This window comes from Orbicella franksi, chromosome 1 (assembly GCF_964199315.1).
Source record: "Orbicella franksi chromosome 1, jaOrbFran1.1, whole genome shotgun sequence".
In the NCBI taxonomy this organism is placed as follows: domain Eukaryota; kingdom Metazoa; phylum Cnidaria; class Anthozoa; order Scleractinia; family Merulinidae; genus Orbicella; species Orbicella franksi.
Window position 1 is genome coordinate 9,751,480 of NC_138145.1, and position 27,681 is coordinate 9,779,160.

A 27,681-nucleotide genomic window follows, 5' to 3' on the forward strand; every position below is an offset into this window, starting at 1 on the left:
CTGTTAAAAAATACACAAAGTTATAAAAGAAACGTGTGTGGCTAAGGTTCCAAAAAGGGTTAAAAGTCTTGAGATAAGAATTTCGTGAAGACTTACCTGCTTTTGCATGCCAGAGAGCTGTTTAACCTCAATAAACAGAGTAGCACTGTGAAGCCGGTGATGAATTGTTCGACCAAACACACCAACAGTGTCGATATCAAACGGTTCAGACCAGCGCCAGTCTCCCTCGGTCTCGATGCACACATGTAGCCTGGGAGAGGCTTTCACTGTATGCGGAGTCCTCCAACTGTACGAATGAACCTGACGGCTTCCGAGTAACAACGATTCATCAGCGTCCACCTGGAGGGAAGGGTGAGAAAGGAAATCAAACATCAAGTTAAGTAATGAACAGTTTGTGGACTTCTGGTCTACAACCACCATCATTTCTTCCAAGTAGCGTAACACAGTGGCAAGAATAGTGACTCGAAAGCTAAATGTCACACGTTCAACTCCTCTGACCATTAAATTGCCAATTGTTAAGCCCCCTATAAGAAGGGACTTCTTACAGTGCGACCACTGTAACCTGGCCCACTTGGATAACGAAAACCAAAGTAAAACAGTTTGCAGGATTTCAACTTCAGCTGTTTGGCACAATTGATTTTCAGTGTAGAACAACGTTTCAACTTAATATTGTCGACATTCTCTAATCGCTTTGAAAGATGTCATTGGTTTTCATTGCTTAAATGGCCCCAGTTGAAGCGGTGTTCAATTGAGTGTCGAAAAACCAAAACCAAACGAATTACATACCAATTAGACTGCTCGGCCAATCTCAAACCGTAGTAAAACCAAAACCAAAGTAATTGCCTCATTACTTTCCACACTCAATTAACACCCGCTCTACAGTAGTGGCACTATAGTACTTCAGTTTGTAGTTCTATATTGTATTTTACAGCCAGTTCACAGTAACCCAATAAGCACATCAGTGATAAATAGATATGAAACTTCCTTTTCGAAACAAGATTCCAAATTATAGTAATTACCATAATTCGAAACACAAGGTCAGAATTCCTAACGTATAAGTAGCATATTGTTTCTAAATGCCCTCACCTGACCAAGCCTCAAAGCTTCGTGCGTGTCATTACAGATGATGTAATGGTTAAAAATAACCCTCTCAGCCTCAATCAGTCCAGTTTGGCCCCAGGCTCTGGCAGAAAGTGCGATTGTGTGGATCGTAGTTTGACTGACATGTGTCAAGACTGTACCCACCTCCAGACTAACATCCAGCCACACGGGGAGACCAGTGAGGGCATCTTTAATTTTTGGTGGCTTGATCTGTGGAAACAATCATTACATACCGTTAGTGAAAAGAAAGTTGCAGGTTACAGTCATCAGTTTTGGAAAGGAATTTGAGAAGCTCCGTCAAAAATACACATCGCCAGCAACGCGACAAAAAAAAGATTTGATTATATCAAACATTATTCTACAAATGACTAGCCTGCGTTGCAGAGGAGCTAAACCCGCTTGCTAGACATAACAAAAACTCGTAAGAAGTGAGGACAGCAAGCGATAGCGATAATAGCAACAGGTTATTTCACGTTTGCCTGAGGTTAAAGAAGCCTTTCAGTACCATGTTAAAATACTAATTTAAAAAGCATTATTTTAAAAAGCTCAAAACATATTCCAGGGACACGAGAGTTTCATTTTACAGGCCAGTTCCCTACAATTAACGAAAACCACTATATTACAAAAAGAATGCAAAATGAGAGGTTCTCCTTTCCTTCGACTCCGATTCCAATAAAGAAAATTAACACAGGCTTTTTACTTACTCTTCCTTCGTGATACAGAGCCATAGTGAGACCTACATCAAACGGGCTCAAGAGAGGCCTATACGTGAGGTCTCCGTAATCCAGCACCTGTGCATGACAATTCCATTCAGTTTGTACATGTAAAAACCCTCCCTCCCCTCCCACATCCTTGATGACAGCGTTGAGTCCCTCGACAGACAGTAGCAAGAATTCTTGGTCGGTTGGCAGGGAGGAGTCCATGGTAAATCCGACAAGGTGTTGTGGAATAGCTGCAAATATGAACGACAAATAACTCTTAAAATCGTGGACGCACAAGATTTTGTTGTCATTGTCTATAAGCTTTGTAACGAAGTTCGCAATAAAAGACCTAAGCCAAGCAACTGAAAGTGTCCTCTTATTCTGAAAGATACTCTGTAATGTAGCTTAAGGCGTTCAATTTTACAGACTAACTTTTGCTCAGCGTAGTGGTATCTTGGGCTACATTTCTGCTAAGAGCATGCATGGTGTCTTGTGTGACACTTCTGGGAAGTGTTTACCATGAAGGAACATACAACGGCTATTATGTTGATTATGTTTCTTTTGCAATTCTAGAAAAACGTTAAAATGTTACATCCAGCGAAAGGCAGAACACAAGGTGAAACTATCGCTGCTCACTGGAAAAGCAACGTTGAAGGTGATCCTTTTGTGTTTTCCTTTCGGAGCGACTCATCAATCACAAATGTATTCCACTCATCTTACCTTGGCCGATAGCGTGCACATGGTTAGTAAACTTGACTTGTAACATGCTGATGTTGAGCTGAGCTGACAAGGCGGGGTTAAGGGCGGGTCTCACTACCGAGTTCACCTTGACAGATGCTGCTAATGAGGCTGCACTTAACAGAGATCGGTACGGAGAGGCGTAAGATGAGCATGTGTCATCGTCACCATCATAACTACAGATTAAACAAAAAACAGAAGTAGACAACTTCTTCTCACTGAGGGTAAGAAGATCACAAAGCAAGTCTTACAATGCAGTACTGGAAAGAGCCCCTTTTTGCCAAAGATTTTTCCTTTGTTCTGAAGTTTTCAAAAACCATCGTTTTTCACCTGATCGGTGTGTCTGCTTCACCTAGAATGGAAACTCTGGGACCAACCTAAATTGCTTGCCTTAGATATGACTGACGAACGACATACAGAATCTGCAGAAGGCGAGAATCGGGTTTTGCGTTCATAAAATCTGGCAATAATTGATTCCACTTAGGGGAAACGAAATCGACTCTTTTTATGACTAACTTTTAAAACTGCAGCTAAAATCACCAATTTTAGTTTTAACTTAACTTGTACTGGAACCTCAGGGAAACATTATATGATCGTATCACTATTTCATAAAAAGTACGGGTTACTGTCGTCTACTGAAAAAAAAAAACACGAGTGTAAATACTCCTTCTTAGAATGGCACTGGTTTGAACATGCCAGGTAAGTTTACCAAGAGTACTTGCGACCTGAATACCTTTTCAGTCAAAACAACACTAGCAACAAATTGTTTTTGCTGCGTTGTTCACACAAAAATAACGGCAACGTAATGTAACTGACCTTCCATCATCTGGGTAATCAATGTCAACAGTCACATCAACCACCATCTGCCACTCAGCAGCGACGATCACCTCCGAGGGATGAGCCGTGCACGGGTCAGGGAGAGAGATAGAGGTGGCGTTATTTTCTGACAGGTTGAAGTCTTTATAGGTGATGTAACATTTCTGAGTTGGATCCCAGTAACGAAGAACACATGGCACCTGTATGCAAACAGATCATTAACATGTTCCTTGTTGTGGTATTGCAATTGTTTGTATTGTTTGTAGTGTTTAATGTAACGGAGGAATGAAAGAACCAGCTGATGAACAAAAGACTGGCAGAAGGTTAAACGGACGATCATTAACAACAAAAGTTGAACATGAAACTGAAAATCGTTTTTTAGACCGTTTGACACTAAAATAATCAGTTCATGCACGATTTATGTCACATAGAACAGCATGTCACGCCTTACCTGGTACTCGTCCCCCATATTCAACGTGTTGACCAGAACAGGTGTTGACAAAGGTAGTGGTACAAGATCAACCGCCGACAGTGCTCGGGGCTCAGGGTACCTCCAGGTCATGGTGGGAGGTCTGTCACAAAAGTCCGAAGTAAAAATTATCTCCCCGGGCTCTGGGTGATGCATGTCTAACTCCCCTGAAACAGACACGTTCAGTTACAAAATGGGTTGGTTTTACAACAATCCCTTTACAGTAAAAATAAATGTGTTTTGGTACTGCTGGAAAGATACAGTTCTGCAACTATGCCATATTAAGGTTAGGAAAGGGAGATATACAACTATAAGTGTTGCAGCTTTTCCTAGAAAGTAAAGGAATGAATGCCATAAACCCTTTAAACTGTCCTATGTCTGACCATAGCCAAATCATCTTTCCAAAGATTGCGTTACCTGAAGCAGTCACGTATCTAAAGCAACCGGCTCGGATGTCATCAAACGACTGATACAGCACAACCTGCTCTGGCACCTCACGCGACTGATCGCTGCTTTCTCCACCAGCCTCCGCAGCTTGCTTCTTTACCACGGGTGGACTGGTAAACTGTTGAGACAGTTCCGCGAGGAGACTGAGGCAAGTCACATGTTCTTGACCAACATCGATCTGTACATAGCCAGCTTCAAGAACCGCGTAGAGCTGAGGAAGGCCACAGCCACTAGCAGGAGAGAAGAAGGAAGCAGTTTTAATTTTGTGCGGTTACCTGATGGTTACCGCCTTTGTCTTCACTTTCAACGGCCTCGAGGCCCCTTTCGAGCACTGAGTCATAACGCTGCGTTCATGGGCAAGACTGCTTACTCTTAGAGTACATGTTCCTCTCTCCAGTACAAATATACACAAGCATTGAACTGTGCAGGACGTAAAACATCACATACCTCCGGACGTACAGGTCTCGACTATGTGGAGCCCAGATGGTCTCCAAATCGATCGAGCAGCTAAATGGATGAATTAACGAACGGCATCTGTCGTAAACAGAAGTGGATAGACCCAAACCATGTAACTGTAGTCTTGTGTCTATTCTCTTTAGGTTGCCTAGGAAATATAAGAATAAATACATAAGGATTCGGTTGATCTTCTTTTTGTTAGGATAATGTAGAACATAAAAGTGCGCCACTACCTGCTGTATGTATGCTTTGCAAGTCACTGTTTTATCATGGTTCACGTTAGTAACCTAAATGTTTCCAACATACTATGGTGGGAAGATGGTCTCAATCTTTCCCAATTCAGCCTCTGATTGCTCATTAATAAACGCCGCCTTAACAGCAAATTTGCCACAACCGCAACCCAAAAAAAACAAAAACATCTTAATTACATACCTTGCAGATCCGGTTTCAGAGAAGCTTTTGCCTCGAGTCCGAGTGCACAGCCTAGCAGTTTGGGTTGGGACAGAACGGGAGGGGCCTCCAGTTGGATAAACATGTCCGTGGTACACAAACTAAAGGACCGCAAGAACAGGGTCCTTCCTGAGGCACCTGTCTGGCTACTCTCGGTTACTGAATTCTCTTCACCAGGAAGCACAAGGCCGTCTATAAATTCTGTAAGCTCTTCTACGTTCTCTAGATTGAAGTTCATGTGAACAGATCGACCCAGTTCCACAGACACTTCAGCTGAAATGTAAAGAACAGTTTCCTGCAGATGAAAGTCTGTCATGTCAGAGCGAGCGCGATAGAATAGAAGATAAATAAGCAACTAAAGGCACTAAATCAATAAACAAATTAAATCAAAAAACAAAACCAAATTAATAACCAGGCATGACCAAGAAAATAAAACAATATCCAAGTTCACTTCAATGCATGTTCAAATCCCCAAAACACTGTAAATAATGGTGACAAAGAAATTCTAAAAACTCGACGACAGAAACCGAAGATGTTAAGCCTATGAATCAACAGTATCTAATTATAATGTTTTTAACATACACAACAGTCATTCTACTTTCGATGATCCGTCCTCGAGTAACATCATAATGTGTGGCCATTGAATTCTCGGACAGGTATTTGTCAAACAGTCGGTCGGTCGGTCGGTCGGTCGGTCGTTCGTTCGTCCTTCGGTCAGTCGGTCAATCAAATAATCTATCAATCAATCAATCAATCAATCAATCAATTAATCAATCTGTCATGGAATAACTTGTAACTTGTAATTTACCTGGACCAGTCAAGAAATCTGTGATGTCGACCGTCATCAGTGACGGTAGAATACCACTGTGAGGATCAGGGACACCAACCCCGCTCCTGAACCACTCAGCAGTGTAATCCTGTGGATCAGGGAGGGGTTTGAATATAGAACCTGCTGAGGAACAAGAATAAAGTTTCGCTCAATTTTGAACCTGAAGACAACGTTGGTTTACGTTGTCCCCATGCAAATTAACATTTTTTACCTGTCGTCGGAGAATTTCCAGCAACACTGACGTCAAAACAAGACACCTGAATCCGCGGTCCGCTGGACTGCGTGTTCACAGTTAGAGCAGGGTGAACCAACTCAACTCGCAAAACAGGCTTAATCTGCGCAATTTTGCCTCTTCCCGGCAAGTTTGGCTTAGAACGCAATTCTTCCTCCGCAGGTTTCTCGTCCAGAGGAATACGGCTGTAGACGGCTGCTGTAAGTTTCCTACCAGTAAGAAAAACCTCCCACGGAACTTCATTTTCAATTCCCAGTGCTTTCTCTGTGTTGTGTTGAGTCCTCCCTCGACTGACATTAGAAATCCCACCCGCACCTTTGCTGAATTTTGTAGTAAAGTTGGTGCGCGAGCTTTCAAACCCACTGTCGATTTTATCAAAGCGTTCCCTGAAGACGTCCTCTGGACCAAGGGCAACAGATGAGTCACATGGTGTTTTTGCGCTGTCTTTTAGAGGGGCACTCAAGGAGCAAGTAAACAGGACCTTCAGATTCTCTGCGGATAAAGTCTGGAGAAGCTGAATCTGCACAAAACAGATGAAAAGTTTTCGGTTAAACTGGACAAAGGCACTTAACACTGACGTGACAGAGATCAACCTTTTGTCACGAGTGCTAGTGCTTTGCTACGCATTACACATACGCAAGTGAATTTATAAAAGATCATAGTGGTACACACACTTCGAAAACAGCTCGAGCTCATATCAGCGTAAAAACCGTGAATCAGTTCCCAGTTCCCTCTGTGATACAACAACAGTCGAGGGAGCAATGCCGCTAAGCACCCGAACAAAAAAAGCTCAAGTTTGAGAATGACGCTCGTAACTGAATTCCTTGCCTCACCCTCTTCTTCACGTCTTAACGTTCTACCATACTTCTCACCAACTTCATGAAAGACTTAAAAATATCATCCAAAAATACCTGTTTCTTGTTCAGGAAACAGTCGACGTCCGTCACCACATTGAATTCTAAGGACCATCCGCAGACCAGGACATTTTCAGACACAGTCGACTTTTTCACTGTCACGTTCTTTTCTACTGATATCGCGGGCGCAAGCACTATTCTGAAGTCTGAGCCGGAGATGATTGGTGTCACGTGTACCTCTTCTGTGCCGCGCCTGGTGAATCAAACAAAACAAACTAGTGGTGAATAAAAAGCATTAATGTGTCCCTTCCCCCTTAATGTACAGTAAAATACATCAACGCTGAGGAAAAAACTCCCAATGATTATTGTAGCGTGGAAGTTAGCTTTACAGCACAATCGCCCTACCTTCAATTGCTCTCAAATGTGAACGAAGGAAATTAACTGATATAGATATGGGGCCTAGACATTAGCGACCAATCTTTTCACTAAGATAACTTGATTTATACAAAAACGACGTTATAGGAGCTAAGTCCGTCTTAGGTAATGCGCCTCATTGATCCCCAATTTATACATGCTTCATGCTTTTGGATTTCTTGTTCCTTCTTTGTTTTTTTTTTTTTTGCCCTCCTATTAACTAAAGCTAATTCAAATTTGAGAACCACAAAAAAAACTAATGAAATCGTGGCCTTGTTCCTTTATTTCCGATTTTCGTAAATCTAACATTTTCTGATGTATCTTTCATGTTGCGCTGAAAATGACACAGAGACGCGGCATTAACACCACATACCACATTTGCGTGTTCCACTCCAGCGCAGGATTCTGATCCACAGCAATCCCAACTAGTTCCAGGCCATCCTCGTGTTTGATTTTTCCACAGAGTTGTCCCCAGCTCCCTGTCCACACGCCGAACCCGCACAGATCAATTTGATACTGTACGTCATGAATGTCATAACCCAGGGCTTGCCTGGAACGGCGGCCGAATTTACGAAACTTCTCGTAAAACTCGCGATTTAGAACTGTTCTTGAGTTCGGGTTGTCCGGATGAGGAGAAGCACAGACTGTCGACAGCTGTACAACAGTCATGTCTTCTTGGAAATGCGCCTTTCCTGTTTCGGGAAATGCGTCTGCCTCTTTACCAGCTGATACAATCGGGATAAATAGTCTCAGATTTCTCATGTTCACAAACAGAAGAGGTAGAAGGTCGACATTAACGGTCACACTCTCGGTTTTTTCTCCTCCTTCGTCGTCCTTCAGACGAAGCACGCTTTCTGCCTTTTCTACGACTGTATTGTTTTCAGACAGAAATCCAAACCGGTCTAACAAGCTCAAATCAAACGTGTTCAGAGCTGCCACGATCACCGGACACCACAACACAACATCAAATGGCTGAATGTTGACGCGGACCTCATGCTGATCTTTAAAGTAGTCTTCCTCCTTACCAGCTCTCTCGACAGAAGTCGACCTTCGCCTCTTTAAGTGAAGAGAGGAACGTTTGTACATGACAGTGAGAAAACCGTGAGGTCCGGGACCTGGAACCTCGCGGCGACCGCTGGACGGACGCCTCGTGGATGTGAAGAGTGACTTGGACGAGATGATGTCATTGCACGAGAACAGTATACCGTTAAAACGACCACGTATCCAGAAGCCCTCAGTACTGCTGAATGATAAATGAAAATAACAACGTGCAACAATTACAACGCACAGCTACAGTAAATTTCTTACGTTTTGTGAAATAACTGAAAATGCTACCCACGCTATTTTATAACTGACTTTTGTATCTGTAAAAACTATGGAAATTATAGTCGTTCTACCAAAAGAACTGACATAGAAATTCATGGTTGATTTCATCTATAAGGAACAAAAAATAGTGTTGAGTGGGGTGAAAGATAAAGGAATGAGAGACTAACTAGCCTGCGTAGCAAGCTTTCCCGTACGAAGAGCTTTTCCGCATTCTGGCCGCGCGTAAATTGGAGCGAGAGCAAAACCTCGACGAAGCAGGGGTGGTGGGGTCGCCGAGTTTTTGCTCTTCGGTCCAATTTATGCGCGGCCAGAATGCAGAAAAGCTATTCGTACGGGAACGTTCGCTACGCAGGCTAGAGAATAATTAGTTAAGCTGTTTTCCTTTGTGTTCACTGAAGCTATCTAGATCTCTGGTGGTACGCTAACCTTAATCTCGTAGCTAGCCTCCTACACAGACGCAATTTGGGCTCGTCACGCAATCTTTAAGAAGATTGCGTGATGAGCCCAAACAGCGTTTGCGTAGCGTCTGCTATCTCGTTCCCAGATGATCTTGCTCTTCGTTTATTTTTATTTTTTAATTCATAATTAAAGCAAGAAGGTCTGGCCACGAGATCAACCAACAGTTCTCTACCAAAGAATCCCCCTTTCTAAGGGAAACTCACCTGTGTTCGAAGTGCGAGATATTAAAAGCTCCAACCTTGTACTGCATCTGAAGCATAGTGTCACTGTAGTCAATAGAGGCTGTAAGATCCTCCAACTCTGCGCTGACGCACACTGCGGAGTCACCGACCGCTGACCGACTGTAAAGATTCGCGACGACGCGTGGAATGGTCCATTGCAACCACAGTGAAACTCGAATCGAGTTAGATGGCTGAAAGAAATCAGAGAGAATTGTTGCAAGATATTTAAAGGAAATTGAATCACTTCAGCTCTGTAATTGTACTACCGGGATAATGCTTTGACTTGAAAGAGGATTTAAGAAAATGAGACGTTTTAAGATGGCTGTTTTGGCGGGAAATACACGCATGCACTACGTTTTAACGCTGTAAAAAAAACTACCCTATATAAAACCGACGTCTTCCTAAATCTTACCACGCTTAATTCTTCCCCCGCTCAAAAGACGCCTGATATTAAAGCCGAAACATTCCACATCAATGCCGTACCACATAAAGCTCAACAGTGTCTGTGATTGTTCTTACTTGCGCGGGAAAATTCGAAATGAGGCGTCAACCAATCACAGGTCACTTATGGACCGGACGCATCTCGGTCAGGTTAAGTCACCACTATATAATTTTTTGGGTCTGAAATCTTTCAGCTCGAACGAAAAAAGAGTTAAAAACGCCAATAAAGACGACTTTTTATGCACGCTACCAAACACCAGACAAAATTCTTAAATGCTTTACTAAAATGCCACACCTGTTGAATCTGTGAGAATGCCGTTGAAGACACGCTCTCTGATGGCGCCACCTCACTTTCCATTTGGTCCAAGCCTGATGATGAAGTGACTGAAACTGTCCGTTTGAGATCTGGGGCGGGAGTCGCTGCAACTGGAGCTGTTGTACCGGAAGTAGTATCAGCGGAAGTGGACGAGGTCGGGATTGTGAAGCAAGTTGACAGGAGACCCTCTAACAAGTTGGCAACAAGCAGCATCTATAGAGGATAATATGAAAACATAAAAAAACATTTAGATTTGACATCACCGCCAATTTAAAAAGATAGATTGTTATTAACCGTTATAACAGTAAAAATATCGAGTGTGACTTCACAAATTCCCACCTGCTTTCTGGAACAGCTGACTTCGATCGGTTGAAAATCCGTGTGAACACAAAACCCAAGAGTGGAAACCCTCCGACCTCCCGCGCTACTCGGCTTAAGGAACTGGGGCGGTGCCAATGGAGGAGAACTGGGCACTGAAGACGTTCGAGCCGATGCCAGCACAGCGGTGGATGAAACTTTTGACAGTAAATAATGCACAATGAGGCGGTACTCCTCTCCAGTTAATGGCAAGCTCTTCTTCACATGCACTGAGTACACTGCAAGATTTTCCGCTTCTAATGTCCAAGGCAGAGTTTCTCTTCGCGTTGCATCTCTGTGTCGTATCTTGACTGGTAGGGACCGTCTGACTGACATGGGCTCGTGGTTTACACTGTGAAGCTTGAAACTTGGGAGACAGATGACCAGGGTGGACGGGAAGGAATTGCTGGTGATTTTTAAAGATTGGACGGAGTAGTTCAGAGCGATGTCGCTGGTTGAGATGTCGTGAATTATGTGTCTTTCTGGCAGGAACAGAGCAACACTCTTGAGTTCTACCTAAATAAAGAATTACAGTGAAACCTGTTAAATCGTGAAAGCTAGAAATATTTTGACGTGAAAAGAGGAATGATCTTCGTAGTTTTCTTCAAAGTTTGTATATGAATTAAATTTTGTGTATACGTCAATGCTTCCACGTTGCCTCCAACCAGGGTGAACATGACAATTGTGAATCCACAAAAACCTACACGAACTACAAGCCAGTAATCACAAGACAACACACATTGGCATTTACTCTCAAGATCGAGCATCTCTTTACCTGGAGTTCCATGGCTGTTATAAAAGGCAGTTTGTCAAACAACCAAGACTCGAACATCTTTCTCCCATCCACCATCTCCTGAGTGCTTTCACTCGGTGGACTCTGTTTTGTTGGACTGTCATTTTTGTTGCTGGCAATTTTTTCTTCTTTTGCTGGCGAGGCAATTGACCCATAACCTGGCAAACACAGATTTATTAGAAATTTCTTCTCAGAGCTATTCACAGCCTCCAAATGCAAGACACCTGATCGAATTCGAGGGATGCGGTTAGTAAATTGAAATTCTGCAGGAAAATAACCTTAACATACAAGTACCTCTGGCAAATGATTTCTTTCTGGGAGTGGTGGCTGATGGAGTCCTGGTGAGGGACTGGTGCTTAGTAGACTTAGTCTTCTCTCGTTCTGACTTGTGACGTGGGGTTGCTTTTGGTGCAGGAGATTTGTATGAGATCCATTTGTACAGCAGTGGATCAAGACAAAGTGTAATGCCTTTCAGATGGAACAGGACTATGCCGCCCATATGATCACCGCCTGGCGGACCTAACAATTGAAACCAGAAAATACTATTGAGAATGCGTTCAAGTGATTGTCAAAAGTAGCTCTGTGTTTTGTAAAAGAAAACATGTAACCTGCAAACTCCGAGCTTAACTGACGTTTGAACCTGGTCTTTGCACTTTTACCCTTAGGCTACCTGCACCATTTACAAAGTTCTTTATAATTGCCCAAAAGAAACAACAGATAAAGAATGCAAACAATGCCTTTAGCCCTAAGAACAAAGAAAATGCTGATCAACAAGAACGAATCAAGACTAGAAGTTCTAGGTAGCTAAACATTCAATCGCCGATGTAAAGAAATGTGAATAGGCAACCTATTGATTCAGAAGAAACTTGGCAATGCTAAGGGCATCCTACAACACACTTATTCAACTCCATACTTTATACAGTGGTAAATGGCTAGTACTGTCAAAATTTAATTTCTGACACTGCAGTGCCCAGGCCATTAGGCAAGTTAGCTACCATCAAGTCCACAATACCTTGATAAGAATTTCAAATTGATCAATTGCATAAAGCTTTAAATTACCTGGCTGAGCCACAGGATCACTACTTCTGATAGCAGCCTGTGGCACCTGTAGTGTGAAGCTTAACACTGGTCCTATACTCTCCACGATGTTCTCCCGCAGAAGTGTCGCCCTGAACAGACTTCCCGTGTACATTTCTGATGTATCTGACGGACCTTCTATGAAAGGCGTTGTTTCACTGATAGACTCGCCTACATCGAAAAAAGAAAACTAACTTTATTCTACGCATCAAAAGTATGCTTTATGTTAAACTAAAGGTACCTGAAAACAAGAGATAAAGAAGTAATCCCATAATACAGTGGAACCTAATTTGGCCACCTCAAAGGCATGACAGCTAAGTTTGTAAGGCTTTTCACCGAGCGTAAAGCACACCTGAACTCCTTGTTTTCGTTGTTGTTTATAGATAACAATCACTCTCACCGATTTTAAAAGATTGACAAAGCTAGATTGAGACAAGGTTCTATGTACAGCTAATTTCCACCTCTGCCTCCCTAACAGGAACTGCAAATTCATAGAAATGGACGTGGAGTAGGCAAAAATTTTGATTTCGCTGAGGGGTGTTCAAAACACCTTGTTACTTACAAGATGACTCAAGGGAAGCAGCGACAGCACCAACTGAACCACTTGCACCAATCACAGTTAGAGTCTCACAAAATTGCATTTCAATGTTGGACACTCTAAACTGCAGCTCAGGTTGCACACTAGCTGGCTCATGTTCTGAAATAATCAATGAATTGATCACTAAGGAGATATAAATTCATTAACATTTACTTTTGAGAATAATTGCATAATTAATCTCAATTACTAACACTAGCTTTACAATTATTGTAAGCAATAGAAACAGTGGGATGCTGCGGGGCCAGATGTGCAGTTCTAATATATTTATAAATGCCAGTGGCCCTATGGCTCAGATGGAAGCTTGGTAATTTCCTAGTTTTATGAGATTATCAATAATCAGAGTTAACTGGGAGATCTGCTGCTGGCCAGCGGATGATCACCACAGGCATGCATAGTTGTGTCATTCCTGTGTAGTTTTGCCCTCGTGGTCTTGCATTGCGTAGCTTTGTCGTTTTTACCTTTGCTTTACCCCCCCTCCCACCAAACTCTAGGTTCATGGTGGGCCCTTGTGTCCAGGTAAGTATACTTACTCTCCACTGAGACTTCAGTGTGACAGGTGCTGGGGGGGGGGGGGGGGAGGGGTGACCCATGGGAGGTTACATTGGTTACCCCTTTCTTGGCATTTTTCCCACACTCACTTGCTCATTGCCTGCTTTGCTGTCAATTGACACCTACCCTCCATTTTGAATATTGCTTATAAAAAAAGTAAAGGGGCACTTGGTGAGGATATAAAATTATTTTTCACTCTTGCACTGTCTTCCTTCACCCAGGCAAAGTGTATGTACATAAACATGTAGGTATGGAGCATATATGTGGACATGTGTGTACAAGTAGCTGAACAGAAACACTGTTGTGGTGGTTTTAAAAGCCATTGATTACTCACCAATTGGGTAGAAAACATTGTCAATTACTGCTTTGGGAACTGAAGCCACTTTTCCTTCTTTCGTCATGCTGTTAACCCAAGACTCAGTAATACAAGAGAGAAGTACAAACTGAGGCTTTGTAACTAGGGTCTGCCAGGTAGGTACTTCAAGGTTACCTTCCTTTTTCAGGAGTTCAGCTCCACCCCTGCAAGATAATAAGAAGACAAAACTCATTTACTACCATAGGTCTGCAATGCAAACAAAAGAGTGCAGCTACAGATATTAGTTTACGAGATACCTAAGTAAACCTACCAAGACTCTGGCAAAATACAGGCTCTTGATGATCCAGCCACACTAAATGGTGGAATGATGTTGAACAGAGGAACCTCTGCTGCATCTGAGTGAAGCTGAGATAGATTCATTTGAATGCCAAAAACCTGTAAGATTCATAGAAAATATTTCTATTAAATATTACTTCTGCATTATTTTATACATGTACATCTACAGTCTGTAATAAACTCCACTGAGATACAACCTTAAACCTGACTGAAAGCAGACAAGCCATTTTTGTAAATTCAAACCATGCTTTCAAGCAGTTAGTGGGTACAAGAGAAGGTCCAATCAGAATTGTAAAGAAAGGTCAGGGAGCTCTTCTTCACTAATATTTCCCACTGTTTTAACCTATCCTTGTCCTTCTACATGTAACTGCCCCTGTGTATCTGATGATATCTTTTAAGTTTATTCAGAACCTCCACTGACTGGTAGCAGTAGAGCATGCACCATTGATAGTGATAAGGAAATTAGCATATGACCAACCTGGGCAGACATTTCAGTGTATGCACACGCGAGCATGACTTTTCCAGCAGGATACGCGGCATTGGAAATGGTCAGTTTAATGAGCTCTGTTGGGTACATGGGTTGTGTGTTTTGAAAGTCAATTCTGCTACTCTGAACAATGCATGCTGGTTGAGGGACTGCATCATTATCTTCCACCTAGAGAGAAGGACAACTTTAGAAAATCAATCATTTACTTGCAATCATCATATAGGCCTGTTAAATCTCTAAATTACAGTCAGATATTAATTACAATTCAGTCTGATGGGTACAGGCTTTTGTCCTTTAAGTATGATTGTACCATCCTGTACATACCTCTCACTAACCGAGTTCAAGGTCCATACTGTAAGTTACAGACTGAGTGCATTTCGCACTTGGGCCATAAATCAAAGGGGAAAAACGAGGATCCGTAACTTACAGTACGGACCGAGAAGATGAGGTTAGTAAGATATTTATTATATCTCTACTGTGTGGCTGACAGGTTCGGAAACGATTTCTATTCATGAGAACTCGGAAAGGCTTCAAATTTCTGACACTCCTCGAAAGCAAAACGAGTCAGTATGAAACTGTTTTTAAGTCGTTAGCACGCTTTTTACATAATTTAGAGTATAAGAAAGTTTTAAACTTTCTCTTGCTATAAAAGTTAAGAACACTTATCAATAAATAACGAAACAGTTTAGCAACAAAACCAACTTTATATTTTAGCGGGCCGTACAGGAGAGTACTGCCCACTAAATTGACCAATCACAGCGTGCGTACTAACTGAGAGATATAATAAATGTAAATATATTTGTGAAAGTTAATATGAGTGTTTTATAAATTGTCACCAAAAAGTGGTAATGGTGTCCAGTTACATTACATGTACATGAGACTGGTCACACAAGAGTGATCACATACACGGTAAGACCTGTTAAACTATCCTCTTTGATGCCTACAATTGCAGTTGTTTTGTCAGAAAGTCAGTTCATCAAAATCCAGTTCCTCTGGACAGACAGTGAGTTCTCCCGGACTGCTAACCCCATGGTCAGTGGATTAAGGAATGAGCAATTGTCAGTTTTGTATAGATTTGTTTCATTATGCCCAAAATGCTGCCTTTTTTGCTTGTTTATTTTAAATAATGAAAAGTTAGCACATCCTTCTTCAAACTTTCATTTTGGGCGAAAAAGCTTTCAGTCCAGGCGAACTGACATTGGGTGAACTGGGTATCGAGCAAAGTGTCCGGTTACAGCTGTACTACCTCACGGAGTATGTCGCACATTGTAAGTGCATTAGCAATCATATCAATGGGTAAAACATTACTAACATCTTGAATGCTCTGCAAAGACAGCTGTGAGGAGAGAGCATGTAGCTCTGAACTGCTGCCGCTTGTATGCACCTGAGAAGGACCTGACGGCATCCTTCCATGATCAGCAGCTGGCAGTGTAGCAGAGAAAGACAACAAGGTGATGTTGAGTTGACGGCTGGGAATATTGCCTGCCAGAAGCTGCTTCTCGATAAACTCATCATAGAATGGCTCACATTTCTCTAAAATGTAATAAAATGCAAAAATGAAATTTATCTCCTCTTGGTGGAATTACCAAAACTACAATGATAAGCCAAGAAACATTGGATTAGCCAGTCCTTCTATCTTTGAACTTTAAATTCTTTTGCTCTTGAACATGCATACACCACCGGCTATGACATGCCTTTTTTACTAGTCATGGAGTTGTAGTAGGAGTCAATCAGAAGTGCAATACAATCTAGTAAAAATCAAACCGATGGAGTCAGAAGCAGAACACTGATTCTGCTTATGCAGGGCAGGAAAAAAAGTCTGAAATCCACTTGCCCAGTGGGCCAGTAAATTTCAGTTTTCACTTGCTCCCACTTAAATATTACTTGCCGATGTGGTGGCCAGCATGAAAATCAGAGGACAAACAGGAACAAAGTATACTTGGATTCCTAACTAATCCATGCTTTCAACCTAATGGTTAACTAATCTTGCAGTCTTAAGTTTTGAAATAGCTTCTGACTGGAAATTATCAAGCTGACATTTTTATTCAGACTCACAAGACTACTGAGGCTAATTTCACTTGCCTGCAGGGCCACAGAACTTCTATTTTCACTTGCCCAAGAGCAAAATTTACACGCCCCATGCAATCGGACTTGGGATTTTTTTCCTGCCCTGTGTATAGCTCCATCACTTATGATCTGGTGAAAACTACATAGTCTGAGTCAGAGGCAGATTGAAACAGAAGAATAAACCAATCACAATGCTCAATTCTGGGCTTTGTGATTGGTTTGTTCTTTTGCTTCTGCTTCCAACTCTGACAATCTGGTTTTCACTGGATCATAAACAACAGTACTGTAAGTGGAAACCGAAGAAAATGAAAATGTTCTGATTCTTCCAACTTCAATTCTGTCAAGCTTATGGCTGATGCTTACAATCCAACTAGGTTGCAAAGCTCAACTTACAACTCAGACTACAACTCCAACTCCCTTGTTAGAGAGAACCAGTCTTGAGGAGTGACATTATACCCACCTTTCCTTGGGATGATATCCTCAAATGACAACTTCAAAACTAGCTCCATTCTATGCATCATACTCGAAGAGAGCTGTACATGTGTTGGACCCACAATCATCCTTTTGAGAGACAACTCTTTGACAAGTCGGATTTCACCAACAACTTCCAACCCTTCTACTTGACTTTCACCATCGTTTTCAGAATTCCTTTCTGGTTCAATTTCCATTGTGTACAAGTAGTCGAGAAATAACGCCCCATATCTTCTGAGAGCAAGGGCTTCATTGTGCACCTTTACAAATTCTTCTGCGTTGAATGTAAGTTCAGGTATTTCAAGAGAGGATGTTTCAGTGTTGTCAAACAGGGAACCTCGCAGAAATCCTGATGAGTCTGAAGAATCTTCTTTAGGACTGATGATGGTGATGAACATGTCCTCCTACAAGAGACAAGAAAGAAGTGCCTTATAGTTATATCAAAAAAACAAATGCAAGCTACAGTAACAACCATAACTACATGTAGTGAAGAATAATATTCAACAAGCAAAACACGTCATTCTCTTATTAAAGCCCCATACCTACATATTCAGTTAATACTAAAAACATTCTTCTTAAACTCTATGCCACCGTACATGAACTATACTTCATACATCAGGAATTAGCGAGAAAATGATTTCACCAGACCTAGGCGCAATCCTCTTAAGCAGTAATTTAGCCCCACAGTCAACATGAGAATCCTCCTTAATGGTTTCCTGAGATTTCTTGGCCAACTAGCATAGTCACTAGAATTTCTTCAGCTATCAAAAGAATTCTCCAATAGTGATCTCTTGGTAAATTCACCTGACATAATGTGATCAGGGTGCTGTATATATAAATAATTCAGGGAGAATTCAAAAACTCTTAAAATTATAGGTAAATATTTTACTTACTACCGAATAAATTGGTAGTCATATACTTCTAGTACATCTACTTCAAGTTCTAAGTGTCTGGTGGGGCATCAACTACAACCTCATTCCACTAGTCTTTCTTCTTTTGCCCCAGAAATGAGCTTTCATATTCTATAGTCAATACATGATCAAGTACATGCACATGTTTATCTCCTAGTTAGGCAATGATTTTCTTTCTTCCTGTTATTTGTGTGTCAAGAGTAATCTGTATCAAATGCTGCACAAATCTCAAAGCAGAAATCTTACCCTTTCATCAGTTTCAATTCCTTCCTTTGTTGGAGATACATCCAAACTGCCGCAGACACAGTCACCAATGTTCCAGCCCATGACAGACGATATGCCCACCTGTGCATCAAAAAATTCATCGCCTTTCATCACAATCTCAGCGGCTCCTCCCGAGAATTCAAAACTTAAAACAGGCTTAAATTCAAATCGTTGTCCCCCAAAGAAATTTCCCTCAGTGACCCTTCCAGTCAGTTTAATGGTGACTGTTACTTGAGAAACATAAAATCCAAACATGAGTAGAGGTGTTGGTGGAGGGGTGGTGAGCTGTGCAGCCTGGTCATCGGCTAAATTAGGTACAAGAGACCACATCCAATTAACCCAGTCTTCGTCATTCACAGGATTTGGTTGATTTCCTGTCTGAGAAGGTATCTCCTGTGTTTGGGATGGTAGACTTAGATTTGGGTTGGAAACTGCCTGTTGTTCAACAATTCTTTTTGCAGGGTGAGGTTTGTAGTTGCACCCTGGCAAATCTAGAGTTCCATAATAAAGGCTGAGGCATAACGTTGCCAGTCTCATAAACATTGGAAGCTGTTGATCAGTCAGTGAAATGTCAGCAGATTCACAGTAAACATTAAGCTTTGTTTCAAGTGGTCTTAGTAGGCTGTCATACTTCAAAAGCATACGGCAACTTAAGCCACACTTGTACAATAGTGGATCTTGGTAGAGCTCAATTTTTCCACTGGAGGTTCTCTTATCAAGGCAAATTGTCAGATCGGAAATATTACAAAGTTTCTGCAGTAAGAAGTCTGGAGCAACAACGTCAACAAAAGCTTTCTCCCAGTTACTGTTGACACTAAATGTTTCAGCTGATTTGATGTTTAATGACAACACAATGTCATCTTCTAGGTACTTCAGGATAACATTATTCACACAAATGGAGACATTGTTGATGACCCGGTTGACAAGACTCTGCACATATCCAGAGGGTGGAGCTTCCTCTTTGCCTTCTAATACCTTTTCAAGCTCTTCATTTTGTGTTTCACTAATTGTTGATGAAGTCTCAGAGACTTTACTTGCTTGGTCACTGGGACTGTCAGGATACCTCAACTGAACTATGCATTCCAGAGTATTGATGGTGATTTCAACAGGCTCTGATCCCAACTTTGTCCAGGGGATATGAATCTGAAGCTTGTGAATCTTGCCACTGAGGAATGTTATGGGCAGATTTAACTCCTGAAGGAGGTAAACACTATGATCAGGGTAACTCAGGCAAAAATATAATCGTGGTGTCATCTTGCTAGATATCCATGCATTATAAAGACACCAGGTTAACATAAATAGAAATTAATTTATAAAATGCTTTCGGTACACTTGTCTTTCTTACCTTTTCCAAGACATCAAGTCTCAGTTCTAAGTTGTACAGAACAACATCTCCCCCCCACAATGACAAACTCAGGTCAGATGGCTTCAAGTTCTTAATGTACTTGTCGACATAGCTCATTAACAATGGAGTGATGTAACTTTCAAGCATGGCGAGAGTTAAATCATTCGTCCCGCGAAATTTATCTCAACGATCTATTTTGTAACGCCCACCGATGCATTTGTACCGCAAACATGGTACTTGTATCGCAAACAAATACAACCCATCTCCACTGTGTAGAGGTTATTGAAGTAACATCGCTTCGCTTTTGATCAGAACAGCATTTTCTCCGCATCCATCACATTTTATACAACGTTGAGCATAAAGAGAAGCTTTCAGGGCATCTAACGTTTACAGTAATGCTGCAATCATTAGTTTACAATTTTAAAACCTTTTAGTTTTCATAGAGAAACTACTTCGTCCTAAAAACTTTCTTCCCAGGTGTTGATTTGATAAAACGAAGAATCTGATTGGTAGAGTGGGAAATAAACCAATCAAAAGCGTTCTAATATCGACCGCCACGCTGGCAACTTGTTTTCCTACCATAAAGAAATTCCATATTTCCTTATTTCTGTATTATTTTTTGTATTCAAAAGACGAAAAAACAAATTTAAGGAAAACGAAAAAACTAATTTTGGAAGATTTAAGAAAGCCTCTCTATTTATTTTCAATGTAATTAAAAAAAATACTCCATATGGAGTGAGCGGTATCCCCTTATTCTCCCCCAGTTAGGGTACAATTTGTCAGCTTCCCACAATTCAACGGAGGGAAAATTGGCGGGAATAGTAAATCCCTCGGCGCCTGGTTCAGCTTCGAAAGTCGTTGTGATTCTTTTGCACAGAGACATTTTCTCCAAGAATGTAACAGTTTTCCCCGCAAAACCCACGAGTTTGGAGGAATAATCAAACAACTCATTACTTTTTGAAGGCTACCTAGTCACATTCAGCGAAAATGGCGATGGAAGAGTGTCGAACCGAAGCAAGCATTGGAATGGAATATTCCGAAAGCGTCCGTGGTTCATCCGAAGATGAAAACACTGCAAATTCGACTTCTGTGAAGACGGCCGCTCAAGCTGACAGTTGCTCGCCGTGTGAGAGAAAGAAAAGAAAACGTATTTCACCACAGTCGACACCTAAAGTGGCAGAAGGTAGTCTGTTGAACTCACTAATGCAGTCGTTTTGCTCAAATAATAAGCTAGTTTATTCACGTGCATGTGAACTCATTATCAATGAAATTCGTCAGACTAAATATACCTTAAGCTTATATACACGCTCAAGTGAAAGTTAATCTTTTTCGGTAAAGCTTTAAAATATTTGGGTAAAAGATGAAGATGGACAAAAAGATTACTTTATACTAGAGTACGGTGACGGTGACTCTTATTGGTGTCAAACTGTACCATTCTGACACTCCATTAACTTAAACGTTCTTTTGTTTTCACTTCATATACTGTTGCAGAACCTTTATTACGGAGTGGTGTTACTGTATATTTCACATCAGCTTACATGCAGTAAAATCATAGTGATACTCGTCACCATACTGTCATTGTTACTATGACAACTAGCCTGATTGACAAGTAATTTTCTATAACAAAGTACCAGAAAATGAGAGTTTACTAGGCCAAATCTGGTAAATGAGGTAAAATAGTTGATGTCTTTTATGAACATCCACCATGTGCTTTTAGAGTGCATAGACCCATGTGTTAGATTTTAAATATTGATCAGGTTGTGAAAATGTTTCACACACTATTAGTATAAATCTACTAGCATTCTATCATGAATGCCTTTCTCTTATAATTTGGCTATTCTATTCACTGTCTATTCTGTTATACATAGTGAGTACACTGTAGCTAGCAGTGTGCAACTGTTAACAAAATTGTGGCCACTTCTTTACATTTTGTGAAGTGTCTGTGAAGAGGATTTAGATATAGTTTTGAACGACTATTAGATTTATGCTAAAACAATTGGGTTATTTGCTTTGATTTCCATGTGTGAAAGTTGACTTGGTTTGTGCCCTCATCAGCCATTGGCAATAGAAATCTCAAGCTCATAATCTCATTGTTAATTAGAATTAGCATGGCCAAGTTTGAGAGTCACGTTTTACAAAATAGTGAAAAATATAGGTTGTTCAAAGACATCTCTGTAAATTTACACCCGGCATATAAGCATGTATAAAGTTCCCAACTTTGCAAAGTTGTAATTTTGGGACTTTACAAATCCCACTCACAGACTTGGCTATCTATGGTACTAATTTTGAAGACTAGCCTTTTAAGCTGTATGGATAGGTTTTGTGCAACACAGCTAAAGTTGGGGAAAAAATACAGAAGGCTTTATTTGACATAATAAGCAAACTGTGAAAAAGAGATAGCCTGATGGGATGTATATATAACATGACAGCTTGAAATGTACAATGTGTACATTAAAAAGGCCCCATGAAGACCTTTTTTTGTTTTCACATGATAGGTGACATCTTAACAATAAATTAATGTTAACAAGCTTGTGCTCTAAGCAAAATTGCAAGGTGCCCAAGGGTTCTTATGTAGGAAATCTTGGGTGCCCAGCTTTAACAAGCTTTCATAAGAATGAAGTTAAACAAGTCGCCCAAAGACAACTTGGTCACCTGAGGCACCCAGGCTCTGCTGGACCACAGCCCTGGTTAAGTAAAAAAAAAATGAACCTTTTTTTTTTTTTCAGGTTTTGGAGATAGCAAGGCTGGTGAACTTCTGAAGAAGATCCCAGAACTTGAAGATATGTTCACATTACTGTCAAAAGTGGGAGAAGGTGAGCTTATCACATTTACGATCTCTTGGACCAATATACAGTGCTTAGTTCCTTGCCCCCAAGTGGGGGATAGGATATACACGTACATACTTAAGTGTTATTGAAAAAATGTTTTACAAGCATGAATCTTCCTACTTTTAATATTCTACAGGAACCTTTAGCAATGTTTACTTGGCTAAAATGAACAGATTACCAGATGAATTATGTGCTTTGAAGCACATCATTCCTACCAGTGGCCCTGGAAGGGTTGAAAATGAGCTTAAATGCCTCCAAGATATTGGGTACGTGTGGAATTAAGTGTTTTTGAATTATCGGTTCTTGGGCTATTCAGTACAAGTACATGTAGCTTATTTAGTGTAACAAGTACATGAAATTTGTTTAGTTCAAAGGCACAACTGTTTTCTTTTCTTACAACTGTAAATGCATGTAGGCAAAGTCAGCATACAAACCAAGTGGCCCATCAGACTGGCACTTAGGTATTTCCAGTTTCAGTAGCATGAAGCCACTAGGGTTATTTCCACTGTCCCTGGATGGGATGCTAGTCCATTGCAAGTTAAATTTACCAGTACCCATTTATACACCTGGGTGGAGAGAGGCACTGACTGTGTGAGTAAAATACACAACACAGTGTCCCCGGCCGGGGCACAAACCTTAAAACTGTAATAAGACACAACTATAAATAAAAAAACTTCAGTTGTAGGGAACCATTAAGCAGACATGTTAGTTCTGATGGACCCTGCACTGTTGTTATTGTGCCATGCTAAACACTAATCTGAGTACATTATCATTATGTTTTGATGATAGTTTCTTTTTCTTTACAGGGGCACAGACAATGTAATCGGAGTTGAATCAACGTTAAGATGCAACGATAATATAGTATTTGTCTTACCTTATTTCCCACATCAAAAATTTCAGGTATTGCATGATTTCTGTGTACAAAAATCTTTTCTTTTAACAGGTTTTATAACATTTCAGACCACACACTTAATATTTAAACAATACAGTAGTAAAATGGTGCACACTATATTTGGTTTAAAAAACAGCAATCTTTACCCCAGATGCAATCATGTATTGACATTTTTATTTCTATATAATTTTGCTAGCCCTCTTGCACAGCTTACCAGGTGATTTAAGTCTTCTAACCCCTATCCTTATCATACACTGCAGTACATACATATGATAATCAAACCTACATTTGTTATTTTCAGGTAATTTCTTTTCATTTATTTTTGCAGGAGTATTTTTTAGAAATGACTGTTTGTGAGGTCAAAGAATATATGAAGAATCTATTTATTGCTTTGAAAAGAGTGCATTCTTTCCAAGTCATCCATAGGGATGTAAAGCCAAGCAACTTTCTGTACTCAAGGGAAACAGGAAGGTGAGCCAAGAAATCTGCAATAAAACCACCACAGGATTAGCCTGTGAACCTGTAGGCTCCCAGCAAGGGCAAAAAAAAAATAGGCAAGTGAACTGAGCCAGTGAGAGTGTGAAGAAAAATTCAGAGAGCATCCCCCATTAGTTGTTCCTTCCCATATGGCTCTTGGCTAGCTCTAAACACCTTTTTTTTTTCCTTTGACCTGTAACCCAGTTGGGAGCCTGTTGACAGGCTACCACACGATAAAACCTGGACATCTGCCACTGGATGCACTGCATTAGGCCAATTGCACGATGTGATGCGAAATTGTTGAAACACTACTAGGTATTTACTTGAATTTATAAGCACTGCCCTCACTAAGCATTGCACAATCGACAGCAAAAATAAGCTTCATGTATGAACTCTTAGACAACAATACAGCACTTATTCTAAAAACCCAGCTGAGCTCTAAGGTGATGGTACCTACACTATTATAATGTGGCTACTCACCCTATGTGAAAAGGGGGTAACACAGACATTTGGTTGTTGTTATTATCATTTTTGGATAAAGAGAAAAGTTTTATTATGAATTTTTTTATAAGTTCTGTCCTTGAATAATTAAGCACCCCACCAAAACGTCAAAAAAATTTAATAAGCACTGTTGAGCTTTGTCAAGTGGATATGGTAGGCTGAAAATAGGATCATACATGTACATACAGCTCCCTCTCCTTCCTTCTCCTACTTTCAGTGTTACTTCAGTTCTTAGCAAAACTGAGGTTACATTAGCCTTAAAACCGACATTGATTAAGGCATGCTACATTTGCAGTTATCAGGCTTTATATTCCAAAAGCTTCAAAATAGTGCAAAACCGTACGAGCGTCTCAAACCATTTTTAATCTCGCCATACATATACAAAATGTACTTCTGCATGGTTTTTTATTGACACAATTCTGGTGCTTTTATTTTAGTTACCGACTTGTAGATTTTGGCCTTGCCATGAAGGTACCTGGGAGCACAAATTCTCTCCTTGGTATGTAAACATTGTAAAAATATGTATGTTCATACATAATATATAATGCATCTATTGGTGGTACACTTACTGGTAAAAAATCTGTCACATTGTTCAATTTGCAAGAAAAGTAAAACAAGCTTAGCAGTCTAAAGGAATTATTTACTCCTCCATGCAAATCCATCTAAGTGTCAGCTATTGTTTCAAGTTGGTAGGGTGCCAGTCTGCAAAATGCAGTCCTCAAAAGGGCTTGAAGTATCAGCCCTAAAACAAATGGATATTGAGTATGGCAGTCTACAGTAAATAATTTTATTTGGGGAAAATTTTTAAATTACTTTTAGATTTTAGTATGTTAAGTATTAAATAGGCTGTGGGCGAGTAGTCTTGTCTAGAAAAATTTCCTGTTTTCAGGACTTCTCATTTTCATTGAATATATCGATAGGAGAGAACCATAGGGAAAAGCAGAAAACAATTAAGCAGTTAGCAAACCTCAGTGTAAATCTTTACTTGATGTGTTTTATTTCTAAACAGTGGGGTAACAGGTTCTCCTTGATTGATCACTTAATACTGGACTGATATTTTAAGTTTAATTATTTAGTTGAACAAAGTTAGCTTAAAATCTATGTCCAGCTCTATGGCATGCATCCCTGTAGGTTCTGAGTATGAGTATCCAGATCTAGAAGTAAAACTTGATATCACTGACCTGCAGATTCACCTAAAGAACCAATAAAGAAACAAAAAAGAGGCAGCCAGCAATCTCCTAAAAGAACATCTCAGCCCAGACGTCGCAGTTCACGCCTGTCTCCTCAGACTGACAATAAAGACCAATTAGCAAGTAAAGAGGAATGTGTCCTGAAGCCGCGCTGTGTAAACACAGCTAACTGGCAGTTTACACATCAGGCTAAAGGCTTCAAAGTTCCTGCCAATAATGCAACGTCAAAGTTGAAAGGGACCTCTCGTGAGAATACAAAATCTAAGGAGGGCTCGTTCAAGCCGGCTCAAGTGCTGTGCCCTCTGAGACATGGTCCTAAAGATGTGTGCACCATTTGTATGGCCAGGTAGCTTAACGTTGTTGTTGTAATCCTTTAACTTTCATTTCCCTTTCAGTAAATTCTTTCCTTTACAGTCATACAAGTGATCTCAAATCAAGGTACATGTAGAACTGATTGCCACAAATATCGTAAGTGTGAATTCAAGATTTTTGCCCAAAATAAAACAATATCTCTCCACTGATTATTTTAAAACCATCACCTGTGAGCTTGATGATGTACTGATCTTGTAAGGGGTTAATGAATTTATCGATGTCACTCTGATTTAAAATTGGATCTACATGGTAAGCACAAGACAACGTCATACATACAATTATCGGGTAACGGTTTGTTAGGAAAACATCCGGACCATGTATGTTAAAATACACTTATAAATTAAATCTCTAAAATTGCACTTTATTTTAATCTGATTGGGATCAAGTAAATTTTCTTTTACAGTCCTATCCTACACTTCACTGACACGTTCTTACTTTTTTGTATGATGTAGAGGCCATCAAAACACTCCACGAGCGGGAACGCCAGGATTTCGCTCTCCAGAAGTGCTCCTCAAGTACCCTCAACAGTCACCTGCTGTGGACATGTGGTCAGCTGGGGTCATCTTTCTTTGTATACTTAGTGGAAGGTACCCGTTTTTCAGAGCGTATGACGATATGACAAGCTTGGCGCAGATCATGTCTTTGTGTGGAACTGGTGCAGCTGCTAAAGCAGCTTTCAAGCTAGGTAAAGATTTTTAACTTAGGAGAACTACATGTAGCAATGTTTTTGGTTGTAAAATTCTTGACAGGTATCTATTCTATTCTTGATGTGTTACACCTGTTACACGTTTTCTTGTTCAGTAACACCTTAATGGACGCTTTTTTCACAGGCAAGGACCTCAACTTTAGCTCGGACTGTCCTTCAGGAAATCTTAAAATTCTTTGCACCAGATTACGTAGTCGCGCCAGCAAGGCACCGACCGTTAAATGCTGTTTAAAACAATCAAACAGGGAAGATGAAGAACAATCCGTGCCTGCCAAAAGACTCAAAAGAAAACCAAGATCTCCACCCTGCCCTCAGACACATTCGGCTTCAAATCCTTGGCATCAACGCTGCACAATCTGTCAAAAACGAAATCCTTATTTATGTATGACACTTCAGATGGACGCAGAACCCAATGATAAGACTTGCGGACAATCTGAGCACTCAGACATTGTTCGGCACATTCATGTGGATGGCAGTGAATGTGGCAGTACCTGTTCCGCATGTTGCTGGGCTATCGAGGACAGTGCTTATGAACTTCTAGAGCGATGTCTTGATTTGAACCCGCACACTCGAATCACTGCAGCAGAAGCGCTGGAACATCCATTCTTTAAGGACTGATTTTTCTTTTTTTCCATCCAAGGAATAGTTATCTTTACCATGTAATTTTCAACATACAGTAGCGAAATCAGAGGATGAATACCCAAAAATGTTTGTTTGAACCTGCATAACACAATAACATGTGCATTGCAGATTGGTGCTTTAAGAAGTGATCTATGAAGAAACGTAAGCAGATATAAAGAACTCTGGCGTCTTTCTTGGGTTTCCTGGTTTAGAGTATTCGGTGTTGCAGTTCGAATCTACCTGGAAATCTAAG

At 40.6% G+C, this 27,681-nt stretch overlaps 2 protein-coding genes across 5 annotated transcripts in view; one reads left to right on the plus strand and one right to left on the minus strand.

Annotated features, from left to right (window-relative positions):
- The window catches only part of LOC145488742 (intermembrane lipid transfer protein VPS13B-like), a 28,169-nt gene extending 7,782 nt beyond the window's left edge, over positions 1-20,387 (minus strand). The window contains exons 1-27 of one of the 4 annotated variants that reach the window (XM_081467669.1): positions 19,842-20,387; positions 18,479-19,690; positions 17,311-17,725; positions 16,096-16,316; positions 14,775-14,951; positions 14,271-14,395; positions 13,979-14,163; positions 13,060-13,194; positions 12,480-12,668; positions 11,715-11,939; positions 11,403-11,578; positions 10,610-11,143; positions 10,250-10,483; positions 9,496-9,704; positions 7,881-8,747; positions 7,151-7,346; positions 6,219-6,759; positions 5,987-6,127; positions 5,161-5,451; positions 4,720-4,876; positions 4,243-4,502; positions 3,808-3,992; positions 3,357-3,556; positions 2,523-2,716; positions 1,806-2,053; positions 1,087-1,311; positions 97-339 (exon numbers count right to left, since the gene is read on the minus strand). In XM_081467669.1, the coding sequence (XP_081323795.1) occupies positions 97-339; positions 1,087-1,311; positions 1,806-2,053; positions 2,523-2,716; positions 3,357-3,556; positions 3,808-3,992; positions 4,243-4,502; positions 4,720-4,876; positions 5,161-5,451; positions 5,987-6,127; positions 6,219-6,759; positions 7,151-7,346; positions 7,881-8,747; positions 9,496-9,704; positions 10,250-10,483; positions 10,610-11,143; positions 11,403-11,578; positions 11,715-11,939; positions 12,480-12,668; positions 13,060-13,194; positions 13,979-14,163; positions 14,271-14,395; positions 14,775-14,951; positions 16,096-16,316; positions 17,311-17,725; positions 18,479-19,690; positions 19,842-19,988 (7,932 nt within the window). In that variant the 5' untranslated portion in view covers positions 19,989-20,387. Of the gene's footprint in view, positions 1-96; positions 340-1,086; positions 1,312-1,805; positions 2,054-2,522; positions 2,717-3,356; positions 3,557-3,807; positions 3,993-4,242; positions 4,503-4,719; positions 4,877-5,160; positions 5,452-5,986; positions 6,131-6,218; positions 6,760-7,150; positions 7,347-7,880; positions 8,751-9,495; positions 9,705-10,249; positions 10,484-10,609; positions 11,144-11,402; positions 11,579-11,714; positions 11,940-12,479; positions 12,669-13,059; positions 13,195-13,978; positions 14,164-14,270; positions 14,396-14,774; positions 14,952-16,095; positions 16,317-17,310; positions 17,726-18,478; positions 19,691-19,841 lie in introns of all 4 variants that reach the window. The other 3 variants (XM_081467668.1, XM_081467667.1, XM_081467666.1) reach the window with 3 other exon arrangements.
- A 273-nt stretch (positions 20,388-20,660) lies between these two features.
- The window catches only part of LOC145488875 (cell division cycle 7-related protein kinase-like), a 7,860-nt gene continuing 839 nt past the window's right edge, over positions 20,661-27,681 (plus strand). The window contains exons 1-9 of the mRNA XM_081467707.1: positions 20,661-21,024; positions 22,568-22,654; positions 22,806-22,935; positions 23,476-23,569; positions 23,890-24,032; positions 24,977-25,038; positions 25,727-26,075; positions 26,554-26,786; positions 26,932-27,681. The exon at positions 26,932-27,681 is cut by the window's right edge and continues 839 nt beyond it. Coding sequence (XP_081323833.1) covers positions 20,829-21,024; positions 22,568-22,654; positions 22,806-22,935; positions 23,476-23,569; positions 23,890-24,032; positions 24,977-25,038; positions 25,727-26,075; positions 26,554-26,786; positions 26,932-27,425 — 1,788 coding nt within the window. The 5' untranslated portion in view covers positions 20,661-20,828 and the 3' untranslated portion in view covers positions 27,426-27,681. The remainder of the gene's footprint in view (positions 21,025-22,567; positions 22,655-22,805; positions 22,936-23,475; positions 23,570-23,889; positions 24,033-24,976; positions 25,039-25,726; positions 26,076-26,553; positions 26,787-26,931) is intronic.